This window comes from Cyprinus carpio, chromosome B7 (assembly GCF_018340385.1).
Source record: "Cyprinus carpio isolate SPL01 chromosome B7, ASM1834038v1, whole genome shotgun sequence".
Taxonomy (NCBI): Eukaryota; Metazoa; Chordata; class Actinopteri; order Cypriniformes; family Cyprinidae; genus Cyprinus; species Cyprinus carpio.
The window spans coordinates 21,324,980-21,347,453 of record NC_056603.1 but is presented as its reverse complement, the minus strand read 5'-3'; the positions used below and the strand labels follow the sequence as shown (position 1 = coordinate 21,347,453).

Here is a 22,474-nt window from a genome sequence, read left to right as displayed (position 1 = left end):
CTGACAGAACAGATGCTGCAATTAATCAAAGAGTGAGAGTGTGGGCTTCTCTGTGACACAAAACCCGACTCGAGAGCCAATCACTGCAGCCTCTCTCATGCAAATTGCACACGCATTCTCAAAATTAACTAATTGGGTACAAAATACAGATTGAGAATTCTATTAATGTGAAACAAGATATGCACAGGCACAGATTCCTTCCCTTCTGTTGCGTTCAGTCGTCTCTGTCTGGCGTAGCGTGTAAGACACCAGCGCTGCTCAGCAGATAAAGGCGTTCCACTGTCCTCACGTGCTTATTGTGCATTTATGATAATTAGCCTTTTGCAAATCCTTCCTTCCCCCACACATATTTGTGTCTGGGGGCTCAGGGGTCATTTTTAAAATGTGCAACACCATGGAAAAGGAGATCAGTGTGAACAGGCATGAAGGAAAACATAAACAGAACATATCTGAAGAAATAAATAAATACAAATACAACTGTAGATCCCAAATCAACAGAATATTTTAAGTACTGATGTCTTTATTTTAAATCTTTCATAACTAACAAGGACACATTGAGGAAATATTTTATACAAAAGTATGGCTAATATAATCTTTGAAATGAATCAGTTCCTTGAAATAAATATTTGTGATTATTTTAATTGCAAACAAAGAGACACAGAGAAATATAAAACAAAATTATGGCTAGTATCATATTGATGATGATGATGATGATGGAATGCCTCTTTTTAATGTTTTTTTTTTTTTTTGGATGGCAAAAATAAAACTTAATCAATGACGTTTAAAAACAGGTGGAGTTTCCAACTGACATGAACTGTATTTATTTTACTGTCAGGTTTTTAAAAGCAATTAATTTTGAAATGTAAGCAAAAATACAAACAAATGATTTGCTGCTACTGTAACTCATAAAAAAGTAGAAAAGAGCACTATGAGATAAAGCAGGTGACAGGTCAGCTTGCCAACGTCTGCATTTAAAGCCTCACATATTAAAACTTTACAACAAGAGGTATGAAAAATGTACAACTTCATTTTCTTTTATCTTACCAATGATTCTTTTACAGCTGGCACAAAATACTTCCATGTCCTTTCTATGATAGTATAAAAAAAAAAAAAAAACATTTGATAAGACTCCCATTTAACGGCCTTTGTTGTGAAATGTAGGGTATTATGAAATAAAAATACCCCAATCAGTAAACCAACAGCCTAAATTCAGTAATTTAGCTTTTCCCCCCATAAAATAAGTTTTCATTACACAAAAGAAACATAACTTATTCAATAAAACTTCTGAGGTAAAGATAATTACAGAGAAGAAGTTTTTTGGAGTGCTGTTACTACATATGTTGGAGTGAATGCGCTTTTGAGGGTTTTGGCCAGAGGAGAAGAACTCCAAAAATGTTCTCTCCTGTTTCCTAAGAACACATACAGCAGGTCACAGAAGGTGTTTGGAGACGTGATGACTGAAATGATCTATGGAAGCGTGTCAAATAGTCCAGCAAAACGCTGAGTGTTTTACATCTTTTGAAAATTACACGGCATGAGATGTGTCAAACACCACTTGGTTCTAAAAGCAGGATGATTTGATTGAGAGCTTCCCAACAGTGACTGTTAAACAGTTTCATCAATAGGAACGCCAAGAAGGATGATGGAAAAGAGAAGAAGAGAGGGCAGACTTGACGATACACTGGCCAGACAGTGCAAGAGCCATACAGCATGTCTCTGATGACCAGTTTCATAGCAGATCATTTCAGCTCTTTTGCGAAACAGTGCCTGAAACAGAAATTCCTCGTCCACAGAAATCCGGTCTTTTATTTTGTCTGGTGGTGAAAGCCAATCCAACCTCATAAATAAAGCTGTTAAATAAAACCGTCAGGTGTTTCTGTGATCGTCTCTGAATGTTCTTCCCACGCCATCATGCTCTGACAGAGTTTAAACTCCACAACAGAGAGAGAGAGAGAGAGAGAGAGAGAGAGAGAGAGAGAGAGAGAGAAACCAAATTAACTAAATATACATACAAATGACTACTGGGCACTCAAGTCTATCAACAGACCTCCCAGTAGCTCAGCCTATCTTATAGACAAAAAATCCAGCGAAGACACTTCGTCCTTTTAACACATATCTTATATCCATCTAGAACAAAGGACAGTTCTTTGTAAAACATTCGTATTTCTTACACACTTCTTAAGTGCAACTTAAAAAAAGCAACCTTGTAATGATGCTTTTCAATAACAACTTCCTTCCGGCTTTCTCGTGGAGTTGCAACTGCGGGTCCGAGGGCTTTTGGTTCAGTAGATGCTCACTTGCGACAGGACCTGCGCGTGAGCCTGCACCTGTGAGGGGTGAGGCTGGGATGCAGGAGGGGGCGGTGGGCTGCCGAGAGAGGCCGAGTGCGGCGTGCCGGGCGAGTGCTGCACGGGCGAACACTGCGACTGTGGGAGATGCTGCTGCATTTGATGTTGCTGCATCTGCTGCATGTGCTGCATGTGCTGCATTTGCATTTGCTGCTGCTGCATCTGTTGGTGCTGCTGCTGCTGCATGTGGTGCTGCTGAAGCTGCTGCTGCAGGTGATGCTGGAAATGCTGCTGCTGCATTTGCTGCTGAATCTGCTGGTGGTGCATTTGCTGCTGCTGCATTTGATGGTGCTGCAAGTGCTGCTGCATCTGCTGCATGTGCTGCTGCATGGAAGCGTGCCGGGGCTGCATTGGCGGACTTAATTGTGACGACACGCCTGACTGAGGACCGCCCGCTCCCATCTGCCCCAGCAGCTGTGACTGAACGCCGCCGGCCGTCATGTTCTGATGAGCTACCGCGACCGAGGTGACAATCTGGCTGCTGCCAACACGCATTTGCAGAGGTTTTGGGGCGATGGCTCGAGGCAGGCCCTGCTGGAGCGTCTGTGCCGCGGCGGACATTGAGGGGTGCTGGGATAGAGGTGAAGGCAGCACGAGCGCTGGGGACAGGCTGGTGGAGGCGAGAGTCTGCTGCACCGAGCGGATCGTCTGGGCCTCCGCTGACTCTGCGGCAGCCTGAGACAGAAATAGCGAGTGGTCAAATGAATTCTAGTACTCAACAGATTCTTTCTTATGTAGTGCCCTCTCCTTTATTAGTGCTGATCTGGTGACTGACTTGACACAAAAGCTGTTCAGAGAAAATTACTGCTGTCTTACATTTTGTGATCTAAAGAACTTGCCAGGAGGGGAATTTATATTATTTAGTAACCTAGTAGAAAAGATCTGAAATAAGTCTTGCACACTGAAAATTAACTTTGTGATTCAGAATTTCAGAAAAAAAAAAAAAAGCTTAATAGATTTACTTAATGCAATGTGATGCTCGTGTCATAAATGTAGGATAAATCTCTAGAATCTGAGTTGCTTGGACTTTAACACAGCACTGCTAAACTGTCTGTAAAACGATCTAAATTTTTTACAAAAAGCAACAGATATGCAAATGCTCCCGATTGCCTGGCTGATACAGCGAGATAATGAGGCACGATGAATCATAAGAATATCTCATTCTAATTCATTAGCTGTATTTAATGCTATTTTTAGACCTCTAGTGTGATGGAACAAACACATTCACAGTCACATTTAAGTGTGCAAGAGAATTTTGTGTATGGAAAATCCTACTTTCAAATCCTTTCCAGCTGGTTTTTAGAAGTTCAGTTTGAGAAGATCAATGAATGTTAATGCACAAAGAAATAAACACTTCTTCTAGTTACAGAAGAACTGCTGTTTTCAATTGCCTTTCAGCTGTCAGTTGTACATTTGGTGCTTACATTGAAATGTTTTACTGTGTAGAAGGTCTTATCTTTTAAAAGTGGTTAAAGACTCAAGGCGAAAGCTGAAATTTAGCTGAACTATTATTAGGATACAGATACATAGAAATATAATAGAAAACATGATGAATGGCAAAAAAATGAAGACAGCACAGTAAGAGGTATTCAGAATTGAAATCACCTTTGACACAAGGCTAGCGCGGTACGCTGCGAGAGCTTTCAGGTACTCTTTCTTTGCTGCTTCTGTTTTGCTTTTGTAAACCTGTGGAGAACAGAATACGTGAGGTGTGATAAACAGATAATTAGCGGAACATTGACTGGCAAGCATGTGCTTCACAACAGGGAGAGCCTGCAGGCTTCATCTCAGCCGGTAATAAAAACTAAAGAAGGGTGAAAATATCAAGCAGTCTGTTAAAATACCTGACAAAAATCATTCTGTGCAAAAATGAGAGTAGAAATTAAGAACTTGTTATTCTAGCTAGAGCGAGAAGACTCCAGAACAGACAGCTCTATTTAAAGAACTTTACAGATGGTGTTCTTTGTGAGGTTAAAAATATATTTTGTTATTACACAGGATTGCCGTTTGATACCTGTTTCTGCTCCTCTCCCAATCCATCCCACATTGAAGCTACTATCTTTGACACCTCTCCGAACGTGGCGTTAGGGTTCTGGCCTTTAATGGCCGCCTGGGTGTCTCTGAAGAACAGGGCGTATGCAGACACTGGCTTCTGAGGCTCATTGGGATCCTTCTTCTTCTTTTTCTTGGGCGTCTTAGGCTTCTTACCTGCATCAGGGGCGGGACGCTTTTCACCAATCACCTGATGGAAAGAAGGCAGATTGTTATAAAATCTCAGTAATTGGATGTTGAGTTAATTCTTGATTAAATGTTATGATGAAAACACTGCTGGATTTAATGGCACTCACCCTGTTTCCTTCCTCTTGATCATCTTCATTAATAGAGCTGGAGGGAGAGGGTGTGGCTGATTTGCTGGCGGGTGGGGATGGGGAGGTGTGAGCAATGTTTGATCCGGTCATATTCAGCCCCAGCTGTGTGTTGATCTGAGACTGGTTGATGGTGGTAAGCTGGTTTTGTGACATCATGCCATTGGGGTTATGCATGCTAATGATGGAACGCATCACCATGGTGGGGTTTGGAGGGTACTGACGGAGATGGGTCTGACCGACAGCCTGCAGAGCAAACAGACAACAAAAACATGTTTAGATGTACAAGGATGCATTAAATTGATTGTTACAAAACAATATTACAAAAGATATGTTTTTTTCAAATTATTGCTGTTCTTTTGAGCTTTCTATTCATCAAAAAATCCCGAAAAAAATTATTATATTATAGCATATTAGAATGATTTCTGAAGGATCATGTGACACTGAAGACAAAAGTAATGGCTGCTAAAACATCAGCTTCCCATCACAGGAATAAATTGCATTTTAAAATATATTCATCTTATTTCATTTTTCTCCCCCTGCATTTTCAATCAAATAAATATAGCCTTCTTTCAAAAACAAATTGTAGTCTATATTTCAGTGCTAGACAGATTGTGTGTTTTATATGTTTATATACAGAGTATAGAGACTATACATGAGACTCTAGATGGTGCAGTCCGATAGGTCTAACTCAGTCTGACCTAACAAAAAATAATGATCAACGTATTTGTATTAGTCAGAGTTTAAGTATATTTGCAGTTAGAGGAAAATATAATTAGCTCAATATAAAAGTAGAACTGAAGTAAAAGGAAAGTCCCAATCAAAACTAAAATAAATTTGATAATAATAAAAAGTATAAAGATATTTATCAAATAAAGTTTGGAGGTGGGGTACACAGGAACCTGATGTGTTTTGCTTTGACTGAACAGTCTCCAAAAGCAACCAGATTACAGAGCAAGAATGAACAGCTAGAGAAAACCAAGAGTTCATTTGATCTCCTTTGTTCATTTTTCATTCTACATCAACTCTCTCTCTCTCTTTCTCTCTCTCCATCTGGTATTCAGAGACTCAAACTCAATATCTGTATGTGTCAACACATCATAAAGCTGTGCACCTGGCCTTATTGGCCAGAACTGCTGAACCCTCTCCCTTAGTACAATATTCTAACACCTTCCCTCACACACAGATTACATTTTCTTTGTATTAATTCCCTGGGTACACACAGCTTCATACCGAATCTGTGCCTTATCAAAAAACACAATCTACAAAACAATAGCTGTTTTCAACATCTGTTAGGCTGATGCTGGAAATTTTACACTCTTTTTTTAAATGAAACATACTGTATAAAATGAAGCAAGTAAACTAGTTGGATTAATGGATAAATAAAATAATCAATGACAGAATTGCACTGCCACAGAAATAAACACATTTGCATTAGTTTCATCGCTAGAATGCAGTGACAGAGCCAGCAGCAGTGTTTGTGTCAGACCTGTCTTCTGTGTTCATTAGTCACGACCATCTGTGTCTAACACTTCAACACTAAAAGTCAGTGATGCCCTGTATGAAATCACTAGCATTCTCTATGCGTCTGTAATGTAAAGAGCGGAGGGAATCACAGAGATGTAAGGCAGCCTTTGAGGGCTCATATTTATCATCAAAGTCTCTGGCTGGGCTTTGTGTTTTCTATGCTCTCTCCCCCATGTGAACACTTCAACATGATCAATGATTTGAACATGCAACATTTGTCAGACGACCATATGCCCACTTACTCTTTTGATTTATTTCATGTACTGACTACGTTGGTAAATGAGGTCTCAGAAATGGTCAGAACTGGTCTTTAGTTTCAGGAGCACTTTGATCCGGTCGCACAAAGCAGAACAGATGTGGAAATAATTCCTGAGGCGGATTATGAAAAAGAGGCTGCGATTTATCTTGAAGCATCTAATGATTTGACAATATTATCCTCTAAATTCCCAATGATCATACAGCAGAAAAAGAAAACATGAGATGATTTTGTATAAAACAGATATTTATGTGTAGAATCTGTAGATGGAAAAGAAAGAAGGCTGAATGGAGCATTCAAACTAAAGCCGTACAAACAGCAGTCAGCTTTTGCTAATAGCAGCCTTTGTCGGGAATGAAAGAAATGTGATTTCTGCTGTCAGAGAGGTTTAGCTGGTAGAATGAGCGAGTCAGTATCCGATCTGTTTATTTATGTCCCTGCTGCACACCCTCCATTTGCATTTTGATTGGAACATTGTCTGCTGACACACAGCTCACATCTACACAGATGCTTTCGATAGTCTTCATAAATCTGTAAATAACTTCTTATCTGAAGAGCAAAGAGGCCAGATGTGTCCTCTCCTCTGTGTGTTTGCATGTGCTTGTGCAAATGTTGCTATTATTTTAGCAATCAGTCCATCTCAGCTGACTGTATTCCTGCAAAAAATAACCTTTTTCTCCTCGTATCTATATTCCCCGACATACTTTACTACAGGCACAAAAGCTTCTGACATTAAAAGGCACCAAAAAGAGATGCTGACCAAACAGCCACGCCACACAAGGATCCTCTTGTCTGACACACTGAGGTGTTTGATGGATGACTGTTTGGTTCTGCCTCAAATAGTATCCTCACCCCTTTCATCAAAAGCAGCAACCGCAACTAAACAGTCAAGAAAGTATACTGGGGGGGGGGGGGGGGGGGTCAGCATGTGTTCATAACCATAACACAACCAATACTGCTTTCAGACGATCAGGATAAGAATCTGAAGATGCGGTGTCAAAGGCTGAGAGTCTTGGGTCTGCTCTTTAAGATACCGGCCTTGGGATTCTGTGGGGGGTGGGAATGGAATTGGAGAGTTTATTAAAAGCAGCTTGGTATGAGCTGTTCCATGCTGAAAAGAATGTTAACAAGTTCAATTTCCATTCAATCTTTCCGCAGAGCTCTTGGAAATGTTCCATAACAGAAAAAGGAGTAAAATCATCTATATGGTAATTATGAGGATGAATCTAACAAGTTTGGCCAGTGTGAAAAGGTCAGCTCTATTATGAATAGTTTATCAGCCCCCTGCACATATTCACAGCTGCACTGGAACCTTAACCAACATGCTGCTTTATTTTTCAACCATTTATGGGCACCTGCATAACTGGCTCCTCCAGTAAAAAAATAATAAAATGGAATTTTGAATGCTTGCAGAGACCATGGTAGCGTGAAGATAAATTGTTTTCTACTCCTATTTCTCCTCCACCTACTCACTCTCCTCTCTCACTCCGTCTACAAAACACACACACATTCTCTCATTTCATGCAGCTCATATACTGTTCATGCTCAATGCACCCTGTACGAATTGTCCCCTTTGAAAAAAGGTCCAAAAACATTGTTCCAATGCCTTAAAAAGACTAGTTTACAACCTACCTCTCTCCTCACTCTCATCGCTTTTCCTTACCTCCTCCACCTCTCCCGTTGCACTATGGGTATTTAAAACTTGTTCAACATGATTTCATTTCATTTCAAGTACTGGCTGAGAAAACTAAATTACAGAATCAATCACACAGAAGGTCAGGCTGAGACTTCATTACAAGTATTGCATGCCTGCATGAATATCTTTCATTTCTTACTGGCCCAATATGTTACAATGTCTGTCTGAAAAAATAAGAAAAAAAAAAAATGAAGAAAAAGAAAAACATGAAGGTGAAGGGGGAGGGGAAAAAAATCCACTTTCAGAGATTGATGTACAACTGATGTCACAACTACTCAGCTTGGAGATAAGATAACAGAAACGTGTAAAGAGAAAGAGTGGGGGAGAGAGGAAAGTGTGAGAGAGAAAGTGTGTGTGTGTGTGTGTGTGGTATTGTAAGAGAAGAAAAATAAAGTTTCTGCAACACTGGTCATATTTTCCATTTTATTCACAGACACAGCAGTCAGACCCTAGTCAGTTTGTGAGGGATCATGTTTTAAAAAACTGTTCCACTGTAGATTGCTTTGAATCCCACAAACACCTGCTCTGTATAAATACACTGCCCATTCATTATACTTTTCATTTAGGTAAAATAATTATGTTTATTTACATTTATATATATTGTATTCATGCACACTGCTTAAAAAATGAGATAAAAAAAAATTATGAATGCTAAACCTGCTCTTAAATTTTACAACAATTGGATCCCGAATTGTGCATAATGGCCTGTCTTTTTGCATTACATGTACAATTATAATTCTAAAATGCATCAAAATGACTGAAGGACAACGTTGGAGGTTATAGTGCTAACTTCCGCTAACCCTTAGCGAGTCCTTTATAAATGTGAGGCATTGACTCAAAGGCACGGTACTGTCTGTACCAGTCCCAGAGAGCAGGACAAACTGAGATCAATTCCATTAAGAGGAGAGAGACTGAGAGTCTTTCAGGAGGACAATGAGTGATGAGCGATAGAGAAGAATCAGAGGGACGTCACAATGCCACCAGGCACAGAGCAGAGTGCCCTCATTCTCCCCCAAACCCGCTAATATAGTCTCCACACAATCAGAACCACTGTCCACAGAAAGAGCTGCTAAAGAGGAATAATGTTGGAGAATCAAATCTAATCCCTTCACAGCGCAGTGAGAACAGACCGTGTTGTAATTGTGTCAAGGTTCCGTTTTTCTTCCAGATGCATACGAGCTTAACTGACCATGAAATGAAAATTCTTTAAGCAAAAAGCCTTCCGGCGGTCACTTATGCAGCACAGATATTTTAAAAGCTGCAATTATTTTACTCGCCAGCAGCATGGACGGCCTGGAAAAGATCAATAAAATATGATGGTGCCTATGCATATCGGAATGTAAATAAAGATATGTTATTCCACATATACATTGTAGGTTAAGGGAAAGCGAGGCACTATTCAGAATGAAAATTAAATAAAAACAGTTCATAAAAAAAAAAAAAAAAAAAAAAAAAAAAAAAATCAAAAGCCTGCCAAAGCATCATCTGCTGGCTTATGTCACTTTGTGTCCTTTTATGTATTCAAATTTCTCTGATAGCGATTTCATTTCTATAATAACGGTTTTAAAATATCTAGTCTAGCCATGACATTTTCTGTGGCATTTAGGAGCCATTTCTCTATCTGAATTAACAGCCATAAAAACTTGATCATAAAACATGATTATTATGAAGCAAATGCTTGCCTGTACCTTTATTTTATCTTACATATAAGTCATCACAGCAACACAAGGTTAAAAATAAATATATTCAGCTAAGCTGACCAATTTTATTGCATGCCTTCATTGTTTATCTGTTGTTTTTTTTTTTTTTCAAAATATTGTCATTTACTAATCCTCATGTTGTTAGAAGCACTTATGACTTTATTTCTTCCATGGAGCACAAAAATAGAAACTGTGATCAGTATACTGGTCGCTATTTTCCATGAAGTCACAATGAATGAGGATTGGAGCTTATAGTCTTCAAGAAGGTTGGAAAACCACCATTAAAATACCATTACCACAGAAATATCATATGTCTTGTGCACTGTAATCCAAGTCTTATGAAGCCATCCAATAGCTTTGTGTGTTGTTAATTAATGATACTTTTTAAAATCTAGTAAATTCTTAACCAATACTACCAGATCACAGACTTGAACCTAAGAACCAAATTAGTAAATTATTTTTAAATGAATCATTCAGCCCAGTTTTGCAAACTGGATGAACTGATCTAATGAACAGATACGACCCAACAGAACATTTTTAGAGGGGGTGTCGAGATTTTCAGTGAATAATGACTTACATTTAGTCTGTTCCTTGTGCAAAGCCATTGGGCTAAGGGGCGCAAAAATGCATGAGTCATAGTAAACTTATATGGTGTTTTTTTTGTTTTGTTTTTTGAGTTTTTTTGGAGTTCTCCACCAGTTCTCATTCCCTTTCACAAAAATGGAAGGTGATAAGAAATGATAGCAGAATTTATATTTATGGATGGACTACCCCTTTAAGGCTTTATCTACAAATACAAATATAGTTTTATAACAACGGCACGAATCATCAGCCACCTTGATTGTTTTGCACATAACACCTTTGTCAAACATATTTGCATTTAGAGGAAACTTACCTGGATTTAAATCCTCACTTAAATCCAGGTGGATCTAAAGGCTAAATGTAACTGCCAGTGAATGATGTTGTGGAAATATTTGTGTAATTTTTGACTTTGCATAACGACTGCCTTCAACATCTGCAAACATTAAGATCTTTAACCTGTTAACCAGCACCCCCTATTATGGGACTTGCAGCTGAAAATGACCTACCTAACTTAAAACTGTAATAGTTCCTGACTTCAGTGTGCTACACACACAATTTTGGTGTCTTTGGAAAGAAGACCCATTGGGCTTTACTTTCCATCATCCGGAGTTGATAATGCTCAAAACGATAAAAAGTTATAGACACTGAAGTGCCTTGAAAAAATACATGAAATCAGTCCTGGAGGAATCCAGAAAAGGAATGGGTTGAAAGTCACATGTCTCATGAGTTTCTATTTCAAATCTGAAGAAGATACCATGAAAAATTAGATTCCTGCAACAATTTTTCTGAGACTTTGTCTATGTTATGTCCCCTTTAAAATGTTCAAGCAAATAACCAGAGAATAACCAGACACTTACCCCTGGATGTGCATTGTTGATTTGTCCTTCCTGCTCCATCATATTTCTGGAGATGGTGATTGAGGGCAGCTCCAGGCTCTGGGGTGGGAACTGAGGGGTGAACAACCCCCGCTGAGAGTTGGGGTGGTCGGGTAGCCCGGGGAAAGGTGAGTCCACCTCCTGGAGGCCCATACCAGGCTCGGTTTCAGGAGGAGGGGTGATGGGGGGTATTTCAAACTCCTCGTCACCAAGACTTGGAGTATGAAACGTCTAAGAAAAAAACAGAGGAGAAAATCAGGGATGAATTTTGCCCAAAATTTAGTGAGGGCCTGCAAAGTTGAAAACCTGAAATCACTATGATGTTGTTACACTAGAAATTAAACACAGCCTTCTCATAAGTTGGAAACACATTTCATTTCAGAGCTGTGAAATATCTGTTGACCAGAGCAGAAGAGATAAGAAAACCTATTTAATACTTGTACAAGAAACGGATGTTTATTCTGACCCAAACCATTACATTCTCCATGAAACAGGATGTGAAAAAAGATGTCTGAATCTGAAATGCAATATTGTGTGGCTTTCCTACTTGCAGGAGGACAAAATAAAAGCTGCTTAATCCGAGCTGGATGATGTTGGCTGGAGGAGAAAAGAAAGTGCAGGGAGTGATGGGTTTAGAGAACGTTCACACAGATTATTTCGGCTGTCCAGAAGTCTCGCACTTTGTTCTTCTCAGTTGCACCTCCAAATCTGCTCATCAAACGCCCAAATCCCTCTGCCTGTGAATTTCAGCCTATCGTCACACTTAATTTGCTTATGTTGACTACCTGCTCTGGGCTGCTCATCGAGGAATTCACTGACCTCTGCTCCTCTCTCTCTTTTTCTGTGTTTCTTCCTGTCTCCCTCAATTTCTTGCTTTATGTATTCAGAACCTCTCGTTTCGTGTTCAATCTTGTTCTAAATCTTCACTTCTATACTTTCAACGTGTTTCCTTCACTGCATCGAAAACCATATCAACATCATGTCAACACATCATCCATCCTCTGAAGCTGTTTGTCTTTCTTCCTGCTATCACTCTAAATCTTGTCTTTCATATTCCCACTTCCTCATTCTCAACCTTTTTTCTTTCCAGTTTTATTCTTACTCTTTTGTAAAAGCATAATGTGCACAGGGAATCTGCCAACACATCTTTTATTAGAGCATATTAATGTTCTTCTTATTTTAGAGCAGGCACACATTCAAACACACATACAGACATATCATGGTCTCCTACATCTAAATCAAACTCTCACAAAAAACATTTATGCATTTTTTTATTTTAATTTAGACATTTTTAGTACTTTTACTAAGACATTTTCTTCATAGCCATTGAGTGGTCACAATATGGGTGATGTTGGGGTTCCTTACCGCCCTAATGGTGACATTTTGGTTCTCACAATGTAGGCAAAACTTGACCACCATTCCCCCATCCACACCCACACACACACACACACACACACACACACACACACACACACACACACACACACACACACACACACACACACACACACACACACACACACACACACACACATATATTGAGACTCAAAGCTCATTCAATGCCTGTATGATGAGATCCAGCCGAGGGGTAAGGCTAATAATCATTTTTTTTTTCGTCACCTCTCCCTCTTATTTCATTTTTTATGTAGCTCCATTCCAGTATTTAACTTGCAGCGTTTTTTCCACAGCTGTGAGCAGCGGATCTTGTAAAGGCAGTGGTGTGTTTTGTCATAGTGAGGACCAGGGGCTTGCAGTGCCTAACACATGTTCACATTACCTCCAACTTAAGCCATTAGTGGCCAGCCCAGCTCTGTTTCCCACTTCTCCATTAACACACAAGCTACAAACTCATTTTCCCTCCCTGTGGCATTGCAGCAGTTAACAGTGTGTTAATCAAAACAGCAGCGTTGAGGCATTAATAATAAAAACTGTGTCATGGGAGAAGAACACCTCGGATATCATGCACATGGCAGTGATCACAAGACATCAATGACATTGAATTTAAACTCCAACAGGGAGGTAAAAAAAAAAACAGAGCGAGAGAGAAGAACAAAATAAAAATAAATACAAAATTGATAAAATAGAATGAAACAAGTCGAATGAATGATAGCAAAGCAGAGAAAACAAGAAGAGAGAGGGAGAGAGTGGTGCTCTTTTCATTTACTTTGCTCCATGACCTTTCTCTATGAATAAGACCTGCAGTGCCAGCATGTTTTCACAGTACAATACCACAGAGAGAAAGAAAGAGTGAGAAGGAGAGAGAGGGAGAGAAAAAGAGAGTGACCCGACCTAAATGTCCCAACAACACACAACTGTGCTGTAAGATCTGATACGACATTCAAAGATCAAATGTGAGGTACATATAGTCCCTTTCTTCATCTTTTTCACATCAGAGCATAACTAAAATGACACTGACCTTTACAAATAACAAAACAAAACACTGAACACCTGACTGAACACAATGAGATGAGAGAGAGAAGGCAGAGATTAAATTAGCATTGCTCTCGGAGACAGTGAGGTGGTGTGTGTGTAAATGAGAATTGAGATTGGTGGTAGCATGACTGAAGTATACAGAAGCTGTCAGCTGTCAGTGTAGCGCTGGTGTTGTGGGGTGAGGTAGTAGGTCACTGGAGACTGTATTTGTGTGTGTGGTGAAAGCTCAGGTCAGTGTGTGTTAAGTGGCCTCAATCTTCAGTTCGGGAGGAGGAAAGCACTGTTTTTAAGTGTGTTCGCACTTTTTTGTTTTTGATCGGTTTCAATTGTATGAGAAATTTTCAAACAGATTTATTCCACTCTAAAGTTACTTTTAATTTCAAATGTAAATGCAAGTTCAACTAGGTTAATTTTCATTCAGTTTGCTTTTTGGTCTACCAAGGTGAATCGAAATACAGGTGTCTTTGTTCAATAAAACAAAGATCTTATAGTTCTTTAGGCATTAATAAAACATCATTATAATATTTCGTTTTTTATTGCTTAAAAGAGAATATGAATCTAATCAGACAGAACGCACAGTACAGTTGATATGAATATATGTTTAGAGGCAGATTTTGGCAAAACCAATTGTGATAAATTAATAATGTTTATTAAAAAACATCATGAGATTAATCAAGATCGATTTTAATTTACAAACAGCCTCAGGTTATACATATATCATCTGTACGCAGAATACAATAGTGTAATATTTCTGTCATAATTTCCTCACTTTACCTGGCACTGCAAGACGGTCCAACCCTCAAGCATTCATTAGTGCAGAATACTGAAACAAGACCTTTGAGAGTCTGGGTGGAGTTTACAGTAGTGCTTATTATTCTTTAATCTTGGCAATTACTTTTATTTTGTATGCTAATTTGTAAAGGCCAAAATATTTTTAAATAAATGAAAATTATTTCATCATTTACTAAACCTCACATCGCTTCAAACAAGTATGACTTACTTTCATCTGTGGAACATAAATGAATATTTAAGCAATGTTTCTTTGTTTTTGTCTTGTCCGTACAATGAAGGTCATTGGTAACCAAAACTGTTTGGTTACCAACATACTTTAAAATAACTTCTTTTGTGTTGCATGCAGGTTTGCATACAGGTTTTAAACATAATGTGGGTAAGTAGGCTAAATGACAGACAGAATTTTCATTCTTGGATGAACTGTACCTTTAATTCAACATAAACTAACAGATCTGTTCTAAAGACCCAACATGCATTCATTCATCGGCCCCACTGAGATGACCAAGGTAAACCAATAGCACCGATTATGAAGCAATAAGCCCTTTCACTTTGTAGATTTAGTAAACTGATTCAGCAGAGACATAAGCAGCAGTTGTTAAAAGGCAGTGCATCACAATTACTGAGCATGATGGTTAGGAGGATCGATAGAGCAAAGCTCCCAACATCAGCTGAGCAGAGAGAAAAGCGCTCCTCAGATGACAGTGGCAAAGATTCTCAGAGTCCAGCAGCAGCCATTCCAAATCCATTTCTACATATACAGTAGTGATTACGTGTGTAATGAGATTGTGTTTGATAAGTGATATTACTAAGTGGAACTGAATATGGCCATATCAGTTTCCGTTCAACAGCAGGAAGGAAGAGGTCACCTTATCAAGCACTGTGATATACTGTTTCCATATCATGTTGCATTACAACGTTCAAGATAATGTGGTTTACATATCATATTTGAAATATGTGTGTGAATTATTGACAATTTGCAACTAAAAATGCTACAGAAAATACCTGCTAATTGGTTAATGTAGGCTACTTTACCATACACTGTAAAAAGTGTAAAAAGTTTAACATGGCATTGTGTGTAATTTTACTTTAAAATACTGTCATATTAATAGCTTTTGCAACTAAAAACTATGAATTACTTAAGAATTTGCTGTGGACAAAAAAAAAAAAAAAAAACGTAAAAGACATTCCAAGTATTATTGCATTATTTTATTGTGTGTGTTACCCTCATGGTGTTTTATCTTTGTGTGTACAGTATGACTCTGTGCACCATCTTCACCAACATGAGTATTAGTCTTAATTAACCCGTTTAATCCCAAATTTTTCCCAGACATGAAAATATCCAAATGATGTGTCATTAGTAACCCTTTGAAATAATCAATAATTATTTTTTTTTAAATTTTTTTGGGAAAATGTGTGAAAAATTGTGTTTTATGTTCGGTCACAATTGTGACCGGTGGTATAAGGTGAGTACTGAATGAACATATTTCTGCAGTCATAAAAATGGTTATATATCTTAGCCCAGCTATTTTAAACTGTTTGATCACATTCTAGGGTTACTATTATGCATACAAAAAACCTTATGCAACATTGATAGGAACATTGAGATAAAAAAATAAAAATAAATAAACTATCACCGCATTTCATAATTGTTACTTTTTTGTGAAATATAACATCAAATTTTTATATTAATGCATTGAGTATAAAAACATCATTATTGTATTTTTTTTGTAACATTTGAATTTTTAGTTTAGTGCAATATTTTGTCAATGCAACATTTTATTGTCATTTTCACTAGCAACTGCAATTGGATTTATATTGTATACCTAAGTTCACTGTTATTCCACCGGTCACTATTGTGACCATCAAATTGTTTACTCATTCTATGATCAAACTCAACAAAACTAAATATATGTGAATACATATATTAATACTAGACACCCTAAAGATCATGTGTACCAAAAATCTTTGTCATATCTTTATGATGACATACTTTACTAGCCTTTTGTTTTGGAGCTTTGATGCAGCCATCATCTTCTGAAGTTGCAAACAGAAAATAAGTTTCTCTGTGACAATTTGCACTAATCATGTGAAACTGCACATATTTAATTGAGACCCTTTATTTTTTCCATATTTGCAGGAAGTGCACTAAAACATCAGTCAGTAAGGTTTTTAGAGCTATATAAATGAAAACCTGTTTTTACGGTCACTATTGTGACCGGTGGGATTAAACAGGTTAATGAACAGGCCACTTATGATGAACTCTAATTGTGGTTTTCTGTTGTATCAACTGTTTGATCATGGTGGTTATCAGTATGCTATTTTAAGGTAAAAAGCAGACTGTGGTAGTTCAAGTAGATAAGGTAAATTAAAATTATATCACTTAATAAAAAACTGGTTATAAGCTGAAAAAAAAAATATTCAGCTGTTAATTTTAAGTACACAATTAGATAATACCAATTTAGGTCAACCAATTACCAAGCAATGCTTAATTTTGTTATGTATTTTGTTTAGTATGTTGTGTAAAGAATTTAAAGAAAAAAAAAAAACACTTAAGCAAAACATGGCCAGGTCAAAGTGTCTGAATAATTTTTGGTCCCAGATTTTTATCTATTTTTACTGCTAGTCCACTGCACTGTCACAGTTCACTTTATTTTGCTATCCTCACTTACATAAATTAACTGCACCCACTAGTAAAAAAAAAAAAAATTGGCAAAAATGTATATCTGGTGTCTGAATAATTTTTTGTTTGAATGCATATACAGGCAAAAATATGGCATTCTGCAGAACCTTAAATCATTGTCAATTTTACAGTGAATGTCTGGCAACCACAGCTGCTGTTTTTTTTTTTTTTTTTTAACCGTAAATTAAACAGGGTATTTTTTATTTTTATTTTTTACCATGCACGTTCTTTCATCACAGTTCTTTTTCAAAAAATAAAATAATAATGTGTATATAAAACCTGGTTTACATTAAATCTAATGTCATATACTGTACAGTATATTCAGGTCCATACACAAAGTGCAGCGTGTCAGACTCTGAGATACTTAGCCTCTCTCTCCCGGTCTCCCTCTCTCTCCCGCCTAAAGATGACACATTAAGCAGATTAATGAAAGAGCTAAAGCTCATGGAAAACCCATCACACTGTGAAATTACAGCACTCACTAGGGTAAAGTCCCTTTAATTTCTCTTCAGCTTGAGTTACAAGAAACAATATCCCCCTCCCACCACCCTACACTTATTTCAGGTATGTGAAAAAGAGGAATTTAAATGTTAATGCTTTTAATTTCATTGTGTCATGTGTCATAATACCAGCTGCAGTGCAAAGGAGGAAACGTTATTTCTTAGGAAAATATTCGACTGGGGGAAATTTTCCGTTAACACTCGACAGCTCTGCTTCCACTACAGGTGCCAACATGGAGCTTGGCCTCGGCAAAGGAACACTTTTATCAGAAGAATTTATGGAGATTGCAACCGACTCGATCAAATGTGGGTACAACTGTCTGTGACAAAGCTGTGGCTTCACCGCCTAAACTTAAAATGAAAATGAAGCCAGATGGCCACACTAACACATCGTTACCAACAAATGTGCAACAAACGCACTTCACATGCACAGACATTATCTTTGCTTAGCCAGCATGAGTCTATCGATGCCGTTGAGATTGCGAGAAGGAGATTTGCATTGGAAATGTGATGGAAATCAGGCAGTGGCAACAGTGAGTGTAACAGTGAGTGACAACACATACTGTAAAGCGCCTGTATACTATCACACACAGATAGTGAGGCCAGCATAAGATACACAACCTGTGATTTGCAGTATATATTGCCACTGACATGGGATAAAAAAATGATGGAGAGAAAGATTGACTTTTGTGAGAGGTGCCACTTTTCTTTCTTTTTTTAGCTTGATGTTATCTTTAAATGATCATGGGGACAGGTGTTTACATACACACTCCTTGAGCCGTAACCAGAGCCTGACGGCAGCTTTCACCTAGAGCATATCAGCAGGATGTGAGCACCTGTGGTATATCACCCTGCAAAAGCAACCCTAATCCCATCTCAACGCTCAGCGCCCCCTGTGCTCCTCAACCTCTGGTCAGCACTGAGCCGGTCGCTCTGTTAACACCAAGCACTGATACATAAAAATACCGGATGCACTGGAGGAATTATTCAGTCAGATTATAATATTGTGAGTGTATGTGTATGAACATGTAGCCACTGGCGTAACAAGCTCTAAGCTTTAAGGGTTTGGGTTGTGGAAAATCCCAAAGCAGTTCAAGAAGGCATGTAGGGAGCTAATCATGTTTTATGTAAATGCAGCAGCTGCACATCTGCTGCTGAAATTAATCATTTTATTTGAACATTCAGAGGAATGCATGCTAAATTAATTGACTTTGTTTAAAAACAATAAATGGTTAGACATGGAAATGACTGTTTAGTGATTCCAGAATAATATGGCTCATGGCATGAGCTAACAATCCATGGAAATGTAAAGGTTATTCTCAAGCGTATACTCACATCTCCTGTTAATAGAGCTCCATTGGCATCAGCCATGTTCATGTAGTTGTTATTCCCAAACTGCAAAAGAAAAAAAGAATACATTAGTTATTTCAGTTGCCAACTCCTCTGTGTTTATAATTTACTCATTGTGCAGTCACCACATAAGAATGATATTTTTGCTATGCACAAAACAGTAGGGCAGGGAGCTGAGTTCTGAAAGAATCGATTCTTAGATTCTGAGGAGTCTGGATTGGAGATTCAATTTCAAAGCTTGTGTGAACTTCATTCGGGGTAGTTTTGTGAGTCCTGCGAGTCATTCATTCAACAGAATCATTCAAAAACTCAGAGTCAATCATTTTAATGAGCCAGGTCCTGACTATTTTTTAAATGATTTGTTTATCTTCACTTACAAACGTTTGTGCTGCATTGGTAAATAGTGCTGTTAAATATATATGCCTATTAAATGAATATAATCAAATGAAATTATTTATTTTAACTATAGGTGTTGACTTTATTTTACTTCTTGCATGAGATATTTTAAATCTATTTGGATGTTTGGTCGAAATAATAATAAAAAAAGTTACAATGAGAATAGAGAACACAGTTACATTAAAATACAGATTTAAAAGTTAAAAACTTAAATGTTTTTTTTAATTAGAATTTTAGAATTGATTCCAAAAGTTCTGGAATCAAACAGTCACAGACATTACTAATGTACCTGCACATAAATCTGGAAAGCGGTAACCAAACGGTTCATTGATTAGGCTAGTTCACCCCTAATGTAAATGGGTAATGACACAGGAAGTATCCCAGTTGCTAATTCGGCTCACATCATCTTGTACTGTAATACTGTAAACCTAGGTGTGGCTTGCTGTCTGTCATGCAGAGACTAACTTTGCATTAAAAGAGTGGGGGAGAGTCACGCATTCATCTTACTAAACTGAAATGCCCACACAGGCTAGTGAAAGATCATGGTTTATTACAGTAGGTGAACACAGAGCAGCTTTCAAAACAACACCCACACACAAAGACAACAGAAAAGGTCTGATAATGTGAAAATAATAAAAAATACATTAAAACTGAGAGTACATACAGTATATTCAGGTCATTTTTTAACATGTGAAAATATGATTGTATGGTGGTGGTGTTTATTGTACAGTATCCATGTAGTTTTCTACAGATTTCTTTCTAAAGTGAGCTCTTTTCTTCATTTGGATCCTTTATTCTATCTGTACCCCTCTAAATCAAATGTGATGGCAAACTGTTGAAAAGGCAGGCATCCTATCTTTTCTTCTGAGACACAAACACACTGACAGGTAGGAACAATGGAAAAGCAAAATGAGAAATTATGGGTTAGCAGCTGGAGGGCCAGCACAGAGGGCCCTCTATAACCAGACAAATCATGCATACACACAGACACACACACACATGTGAGGACCATGCACACACACACAAACACAAACATCAACCACAACAGCCTCAAGGCCCTGATTCAACGGTGCATCCAACAGCAAGCTTTTGTCTGTTTAAAACAAAGTGATTCCTTCAGATGTTACACAACTAGAAGAGTTGGAATAAGAGGGAAAAAGGGCTTTCTTATCTTATTGTGGAGGGCAAACAATTGCAGGAACAAATTAAGATCAGAGCAAAATGAGAAGAGCATTAATTTATTTTTCCCTTGCTTTGTTCTCTCTCTCCCCCTCCCCTCATCTTTTTGTCTGAGTGGTTAGTATGCGAATGTAATTACCGAAGGAACTGTAGCTAATCAACTGCGAATGGTATCCATTAATTAGTCTATGCCCTGGAGAGAGAGTGAGCGAGAGAAAGAGCGGGGGGACAGAAAAAGAATGAGCTGATATGTTAAAAGTCTTACCAGCAAATATACACGTGTACCCGTGCACAACGCAAACACACACATGCGGGCCTCGCAGCAGCTGCAAGACTTGAAGAGCAGGTGTTTTGGGCTGAGGAGGCCTTTTGGAGCTCTCACCTGGCGCATCTACACTAAAGAGGAACGCCACGCCTCGCACAATACAGCACCATCATGTCAGCGGCATAATGTCTCTCTTAAAATTGATTTTTCCATACAGTGTTTGTCCTGCTGTTTTTTTGTTGTTATTAAACATTCTTCTGATCATATCAGTGGGAGTCTGCTGTCAGTGGTCCTTAGGTCACATGCAGTCCTAGCCATTTAAATACAGGATGGTGAATTGGTGTTCAATGCTTTCTGCTTTTTTAGTATGTGTCTCTGTAGAGGAAAATTAGTTTTTGGAGCAACCAATGGGGAGAGAGAAAGACGGATAAGTCTTTGACTAAACATCTCATTAAAAGAAAAGAATAAGCCTACCCCTCACCCCACACTCCAACAATAAAGAATAGTAATACAATACAAAAATGTGCAACTAATACAATAAATTAACGCAACTGCCACACTTTTAAGAGTCAAAATGGACTTGCCTGCTATTATTCTGAAAATACCATCAACGGAAGTCATTCTGAAGAAACAAATGTTTCTCCATAATCTTTAAATCAAAAAATTTCCCTTTCTGCTGTCATCCCTGAGGCTGCTCAGGCTACTGGTAATGTTAATTATCACTATTAACAAGGGGGATTTCACAGCGATGCCATGGCAGAATCATTTGAGGTTCCCCAAAGAACCTTCCAGTTCTTAAATGTACCATTTGGTTCTTAGTGTGAAAAACATTTTATTAATCTAAAAATCATTTTCCAAAAGAAAGAACTTTTTGTGCAATGGAAAGGTTCCATGGATGTTAAAGGTTCTTTGTGGAACCATAGATACCAATACAGAACCTTTTTTTAAGATAAATGGTCAAATATTAATGCATGCATTGTTTTAACTCACATATTTTTATAATCCAATTTATTCCACCACACACTTTTTCATTATTAAATATCCAGTTTCACTCTGAAAAAAGTTACATTCCAGAAAATAGGTTGTGAACGGCATTCATATTGACTTTACCAATGAGATAGGATATTGAGGAAGATGATGATGAGGAAGATCAATGGCACAAAACATGTCTAAGAACTTTCTCACTTCTTTGAGAAAGTTAAAAAAGCAGAAAGACAGAGAAATAAATAGAGTATGTGTATGAGAGAGTAGGGCCCTATGATTTCCGCGATGCAGAAAACACGGATGGAATCGCGGAATCCAGTTATAAAAATGGAATTCACAGTTTAACAGGGAATGTCACAGAATTTGTCAAATTTTGAATGAATTAATCAAAAGTAGGTCACTTAAATCAAATCGTGATATGGACTAGTATCTGTAAATATTAAGCCGCAAAAGTTAATTTAAATATGAATCCTGCATGTTCTGCGTGTCTCTATTAATGAATGGTGCAAAACGAAAAGAAAAAAAAAACTGAATTCAGAAGATAA

The 22,474-nt window shown here is 37.9% G+C and overlaps 1 protein-coding gene across 2 annotated transcripts in view; it reads right to left on the bottom strand.

The window, feature by feature from the left end:
- Positions 1–478: 478 nt before the first annotated feature.
- Positions 479–22,474, bottom strand: part of LOC109084322 (TOX high mobility group box family member 3-like) — a 57,250-nt gene continuing 35,254 nt past the window's right edge. For both annotated transcript variants that reach the window (XM_042727887.1, XM_042727886.1), the window contains exons 2-7: positions 19,091–19,150; positions 11,333–11,581; positions 4,697–4,960; positions 4,363–4,590; positions 3,954–4,034; positions 479–3,023 (exon numbers count right to left, since the gene is read on the bottom strand). In XM_042727887.1, the coding sequence (XP_042583821.1) occupies positions 2,283–3,023; positions 3,954–4,034; positions 4,363–4,590; positions 4,697–4,960; positions 11,333–11,581; positions 19,091–19,132 (1,605 nt within the window). In that variant the 5' untranslated portion in view covers positions 19,133–19,150 and the 3' untranslated portion in view covers positions 479–2,282. The remainder of the gene's footprint in view (positions 3,024–3,953; positions 4,035–4,362; positions 4,591–4,696; positions 4,961–11,332; positions 11,582–19,090; positions 19,151–22,474) is intronic.